Source organism: Kryptolebias marmoratus, linkage group LG16 (assembly GCF_001649575.2).
Source record: "Kryptolebias marmoratus isolate JLee-2015 linkage group LG16, ASM164957v2, whole genome shotgun sequence".
In the NCBI taxonomy this organism is placed as follows: domain Eukaryota; kingdom Metazoa; phylum Chordata; class Actinopteri; order Cyprinodontiformes; family Rivulidae; genus Kryptolebias; species Kryptolebias marmoratus.
Genome location: NC_051445.1, coordinates 338,981 through 345,154, shown reverse-complemented (window position 1 = coordinate 345,154; position 6,174 = coordinate 338,981). Strand labels below are relative to the sequence as shown.

At 52.0% G+C, this 6,174-nt stretch overlaps 1 protein-coding gene across 3 annotated transcripts in view; it reads left to right on the top strand.

The window, feature by feature from the left end:
* Positions 1 to 6,174, top strand: part of LOC108229391 (sodium bicarbonate cotransporter 3-like) — a 35,047-nt gene that overhangs the window by 25,199 nt on the left and 3,674 nt on the right. For all 3 annotated transcript variants that reach the window (XM_037980194.1, XM_037980193.1, XM_037980192.1), the window contains 11 exons: positions 483 to 586; positions 1,625 to 1,782; positions 1,858 to 1,945; positions 2,309 to 2,455; positions 2,527 to 2,630; positions 2,703 to 2,877; positions 3,153 to 3,286; positions 3,869 to 4,114; positions 4,628 to 4,733; positions 4,981 to 5,142; positions 5,567 to 5,680. In XM_037980194.1, the coding sequence (XP_037836122.1) occupies positions 483 to 586; positions 1,625 to 1,782; positions 1,858 to 1,945; positions 2,309 to 2,455; positions 2,527 to 2,630; positions 2,703 to 2,877; positions 3,153 to 3,286; positions 3,869 to 4,114; positions 4,628 to 4,733; positions 4,981 to 5,142; positions 5,567 to 5,680 (1,538 nt within the window). The remainder of the gene's footprint in view (positions 1 to 482; positions 587 to 1,624; positions 1,783 to 1,857; positions 1,946 to 2,308; positions 2,456 to 2,526; positions 2,631 to 2,702; positions 2,878 to 3,152; positions 3,287 to 3,868; positions 4,115 to 4,627; positions 4,734 to 4,980; positions 5,143 to 5,566; positions 5,681 to 6,174) is intronic.

The window sequence follows — 6,174 nt, the reverse complement described above, 5'->3', positions numbered from 1 at the left end:
CATTGTCCTGTTTGTCACATCTGACTCCAGAATCAGCCCAAACCATCAGCCCTCCACCGCCGTGCTGACAGCTGCAGTGCATTCTGGGTAAACATCTGTCCTCTGCTCTGGTTCTGCTCCAGAAGTCTTCTAGTTCCTTCAAGTCGAGCTGCCATGTTGTTTTTAGAGAGAAGAGGCTTTAACCTTTGACCTTTAACCTGTTGACTGAGGCCTGTAGAGGCTGAGATGGAGCTCATTGCACGGTCTGACCTTCGGGGTGAATCTGCTGGGACAGATTTTTGTTATTTATGAACTTTAAAACTGAAAGACGGTGTAATTATTAACCACAGCAGAAACTTTAATCTGCGGTCAGGAAATGTAGGAAGACTGCTGGGAAGCTTGTTGAAAGTTTATGTTATTTATAGTTTTCATTCAGATGAATTTGATGAAGATGAGGACAGTTTTTGTTGTGTGGACGTAAGACTGACTGTTTGCTTCTGTAGGTCTGATGGCGTCTCCGTCGGCTCCTGGAAACCTGGACCACAAACTGACGGAGGCTCGCATCAACGGAGGCAGCCGGGAGAACAGCACGGTGGAGTTCAGCAGGGTAAAGATGGCTCCCGTCCTCTCACAGCGCGAGGCGTTACATAAACGTAGAAATCTGAGACGCTCGTCGTGGATCAACCTCAGAGTCTGTAGCTCCTTTCACCCAACGCTTCTCTGACGTGGCGGCGAAGACGATCGAGCCGCTCGCGTCCCGTGAAGACATGAGAAGACTGTATTACACCCAAACACTGCTGTTAGATTCTTATAAATTAATACTTTCACTTTAAATCGAGTCACTCAGCCTGAAATATTCACATCAGATTTTTATTTCTAGGAGGTTTAAACACTTTAAAGGTCAGTTTGTTTACTCAGCTCCACAGTCTGTTACTGGGGGGAAATAAAACTACTGAAATCTTTAAAACTCATTTCAAGGAGTATTTAATTATTATTATTATTATTATTAATGGGTCAGAAATTGGCAGAAACTCAGATTTTTCTGCATCTTTTCTAACTTTCAGATTAAAAAACAGAAACTGACACTTGAGACAAAAATGTCCGTTTCCCAAAAGCTGCTGTAAAAATATTTATAACTCCTATTTTTTCCACTCTATAAAGAGTAGCCATGTTTGTGGGAGGCGGGGCTGCAGTCAGCCAATCATGACCGGTTTGTCTCTCAGCAGGACTGCGACTGCGTGTGTTTGCTGCCGGCGGCTGGCAGGAAGCCCGCAGTAAGTCGGCAGCTGTCGGCCAATCACAGGCCTGTGTTGTGGCTCGTCGTCGTGGTGCTGCTCTGTGATTGGCTGTCGTCCATCAGCCGTGTTGTTTCAGTGAAAATGTTTTGTGACGAAAACTCTGATTCTTGTTGGTTGTTGTGGTTTGATGTCATGAATTCAACTTTGTTTAGACAGAAACAGGAAGTAAACAGGAAGTAAACAGATCAACAGAATGTGTGTCTGCACCGCGTCGTCCTGATGGACCAGAAATATAAAGTTCTTTATTCAGATCAGAGGACATTCATTAGTATTTGTTTATCAGCTGAGTTATCTGGTTTTAGGTCACTGTAAGTGTTGGCTTCAGGTGTTTTCTGCGGCTGTTTTAGGTGGACATGAACTTCATGAAGAAGATCCCTCCTGGTGCCGAGGCCTCCAACGTCCTGGTGGGTGAGGTGGACTTCCTGGAGCACCCGATCATCGCCTTCATCCGCCTGTCCCCCGCCGTTCTGCTGACCGGCCTCACCGAGGTGCCGGTGCCCACCAGGTGAGCACACAAACGCTCTGCCGCGGAAGCCATATTTCTTCTCAATCTGCTTCACTTCCTGTCTTCTCCGCCCAGGTTCCTGTTCCTGCTGCTCGGCCCGTTTGGAAAAGGCCCCCAGTACCACGAGATCGGCCGGTCCATCGCCACGCTGATGACCGACGAGGTGCGAGCAAACGAGCTTCAGCTCCTCCGAGTTGGATGTTAGGATGTTTCCTGTGGCGCCAGCGTTGTTTGTTTGTTTGTTGGTCGTTCTTTTACTGATGCTGTAACTCAGAGTTACAGAACATTAACATTATTATTTTTCTGAATTTCTTCTATAAAAGCTGAAATAAGCAGAACACGAGCTAAAAGCTAAAAGCTACGTTAGGATAAGTCCGGGCAGCCGTCTCCTGAATGAGCGAACATTCGGGGGAACCGCTGACTCGGCAGTCTGCAGGAGGACGTGGATTTTATAAAATGCTGAGTCAGCGTGCTGATTGATGTCTGAATCACCTGATAATTCACCTGTCTGCGTTTTCTGCTGCAGATCTTCCACGACGTGGCCTACAAGGCCAAGGACCGGACCGACCTGCTGTCCGGGATCGACGAGTTCCTGGATCAGGTGACGGTTCTGCCTCCAGGCGAATGGGACCCCAGCATCCGCATCGAACCCCCGAAGAGCGTCCCGTCTCAGGTGAGAGCGCCGCTCTGACGTCACCGGACGGAGCTCTGAGACCTGCGGCGCTAACGCCCGTCTCTCTGCAGGAGAAGAGGAAAATACCGACCGTCCCCAACGGCTCCGCCCATAGCTCCGAGATGGTGAAGGAGGCGGAGCATCACACGGGGCCGGAGCTGCAGAGAACGGGCAGGTGTGTTCAGGTCAGGTGGATGTTGTTGTTTACGGTGTCTGCAGGAGGAGTGACGGTTCGGTTCTCTGACAGGATCTTCGGAGGCCTGGTGAACGACGCTCGGAGAAAAGCTCCGTTTTATTGGAGCGACATCAAAGACGCCCTGAGTCTGCAGTGCGTGGCGTCCATCCTCTTCCTGTACTGCGCCTGCATGTCCCCCGTCATCACCTTCGGAGGGCTGCTGGGAGAGGCCACCAAAGGAAACATCGTAAGAACCAGGCTCAACCTGCTGAGGGTTCCTCTGCAGCTGCTGTCCCTGTCCCTGTCCCTCTGTGTCTCTGTGTGTCCCCAACTGTCCCTGCATGTCCCCGTCTGTCCCTGTCTCTGTCCCAGTCTGTCCCTGAGGACTGGAGTCCTCCCTGATTCTGCTCTACATAAATTAGTTGGTCTGGATCCGGTCTGTGTTTGAGGTTCCTGGTTCCGGTCCAGCCGGTCCCTGGTGGACATGTTCAGGTGTTAATTGTCCCTTTGTGTCTCTGGCAGAGCGCCATCGAGTCTCTGTTCGGAGCGTCTCTGACCGGCGTGGCCTACTCTCTGTTTGCCGGTCAGCCTCTCACCATCCTGGGCAGCACGGGTCCGGTTCTGGTGTTCGAGAAGATCCTCTTCAAGTTCTGCTGGTGAGTCGGTTCAGATCTGAGGATGGACTGGTCCCAAGGTTCCGCTCCAGGCTCGGTTCTGAGTTCTACAGAAACACTCGGCGTTAAAAGAATCTTTTTTATTTTTGCTTCGTCTGTGAGAGAAACTAATAAGAGCTAAATAAGAAACTGCGCTCTTTAGTTAAAACTCAGCGCCGCTCAGCGTCCTGCAGGCATCCTGCAGGCGTCGCTCGCCGCCGCTCGCCGCCGCTCGCCGCCGCTCGGGGTCCTGCAGGCGTCTCTCTGCATCACACTGGGTTGCACGGCGCCACTCGGCGTCCTGCAGGCGTTGCTCGGCGCCGCTCGGTGTCGCTCGCCGCCGCTCGGCGTCCTGCAGGCGTCCTGCAGGCGTCTCTCTGCATCACACTGGGTTGCACGGCGCCCTCGGCGTCCTGCAGGCGTTGCTCGGCGCCGCTCGGCGTCGCTCGGCGTCCTGCAGGTTTGATGTCAGTCGATCACCCGCTGCAGGAGAGAGAGGCTGGCCCACTCTGTGGGGAATTCTGGGTAATTTAAGGGTTTCTGTGAGCGAGACGTTTGACCCGTTTGTCCCCTGTCTGTCCTCAGTGACTACCAGCTGTCCTACCTGTCCCTGAGGACCAGTATCGGCCTGTGGACGGCCTTCCTCTGCATCCTGCTGGTGGCCACCGACGCCAGCTCCCTGGTCTGCTACATCACCCGCTTCACGGAGGAGGCCTTCGCCGCCCTCATCTGCGCCATCTTCATCTACGAGGCTCTGGCCAAGCTGGTCCACCTCGGGGACAAGTTCCCCATCAACATGCACGACGAGCTGGACAACCTCACCTTCTACACGTAAGACGTTCTGTCCCACTTCATGTTCCTGAAGGTTACATGAGCCGTTAGGAACAGGGTCTGCATGAGTTTCAATCACACCGTAAAGCGTTAAAGATCATTTATACAGGCGCGCTTTCTTTAAGAACCAGGAACTCTTCCTGCCGTTCAGTCCTCAGAGCTGAGGTTTCTTTACTGTCAGCAAAATATCCTGAAGCCCTGCATGGATTTTAATAAAAAGCTCACAACATAATCTTTGGATAAACAGCTGATTCAAGATGGCCGCCACAGCTAATCAGCCTTAGCAAACACAAACTGGGTTAGTTCTTCATCAGCCTCCTGGTGTAGAACTGGAACCACAGTTGGCTTCAATTCTGATTTTATTGGTCCAGTTTTGAAACCAGAGGAAAACATTTAGTTTCCGTCTGGGACTCGTTGGGGACTCTGGGCTCATCAGGGGCTCATCAGGGACTCGTCTGGGACTCGTCGAGGACTCGGGGACTCGTCGGCTGATTGGACCTGGTTCTGTTTCAGGTGTCGGTGTTCTCCTCCTGCCAACGCCTCGGCTGAAGTCCAGCAGCTGTGGAGCAGCAGGAACCTGACGTCAGGAAGCATCGAGTGGGACCAGCTGAGCGTGAAGGTCTGACTCCAGCCTTCTATCGTTTATCCACTGTTTCTGCTTGGCCTCCATGTTTTCTTTGTCCCACTGTCCACTGCCAGCTGCTGGGTCAAATAAACGTCTTCAGACGTCAGTCTGCAGATTCCTTCACTGGAAACGAGAAACTGAACAAAAACCGTCAGTCTGTGTTACAGCAGCACCTAGTGGACAGCAGAGGAACTGCAGGCCTGACTAACGTCTGTCCACCTGTCCGTCTGTCCACCTGCAGAACTGTCTGGAATTAAGAGGAAAGTTCGTCGGCTTGGCCTGCAGCCACAACGGTCCCTACGTCCCCGATGTCCTCTTCTGGTCCGTCATCCTCTTCTTCGCCACCTTCTTCCTCTCCTCCTTCCTCAAGAAGTTCAAGACCAAGAAATACTTCCCCACCAAGGTCCGAGTGTCCTCCGTCATCTGTCCTCTGTCAGTCTGTTCCCGGTCCTTCTGTCCTCAGTCCGTCTGTCCCGTCCTCCCTCCGTCTGTTACTGGTCCATCTGTCCCCTGTCCTCCGTCCGTCTGTCCCCTGTCTCCTGTCTGTCTGTCCTCTGACACGCGGGCATTAGAACGTCCTGATGGTTCCTGTCGTCGTTTTCAGCTTTAATTCTCTCACAGAACCTCCAACCAATCAGACGCAGCGATTAGAACGTCCCACCTGAACGTTTCCTGTCTGTCTGTCTGTCTGTTCTAAAGGTTCTGCAGTGGTCAGAAAATGTTTAAAGGTTCTTCATAAATCTGGTGGCGATACGAACAATGATCTCATGTTTTTTAGATAAAATCAGTGTTTTTACCCCGTCTCTCTGGTTCTGGTTCTCTCACAGGTCCGATCAACCATCAGCGACTTCGCCATCTTCCTGACCATCATGATCATGGTTCTGCTGGATTACCTGGTGGGGGTTCCTTCACCAAAACTCAACGTTCCCGACCGGTTCAAGGTAAAACCGGATCCTGTTCTTCACTGGTTAGAACCCCGGTAGAACGCTGTTAGAACCAGGGGTGGAAATTAGCACCCGCCACCCGCCAAATGCGGGTAAATATTTGAAGTGGCAGGTGAATTTGATCAACACACACGCCACTGTGGCGGGTTGGCAATTTGAACAGAAAAGGTGTTATTTGTCCTCCTGACATATAGGGGGCAGCAATGTGCTCGAGTTGCTGCTGTTACGTCGAGCCGCGTTCCCCCATCAGATACGGAGAGAGCGGGGTGTCAGCTTCACACAGCTCTCTGAGAGAGCTGGATTACCTGGTGGGGGTAATCTGAGAGAGCTGTGTGAAGCTTTTCACACAGCTCTCTCAGAGCTACGGTTCCCCTGTGTCTCCNGTTCATGTTCAACGCTCGTAACCGCCGCGCTGTGCTCGCGCTGCAAGGGAACTACGGAGACCGTGAAAGGTCAAACAACTTGTTTTGGCGAAGTTAACCCACTGTTTT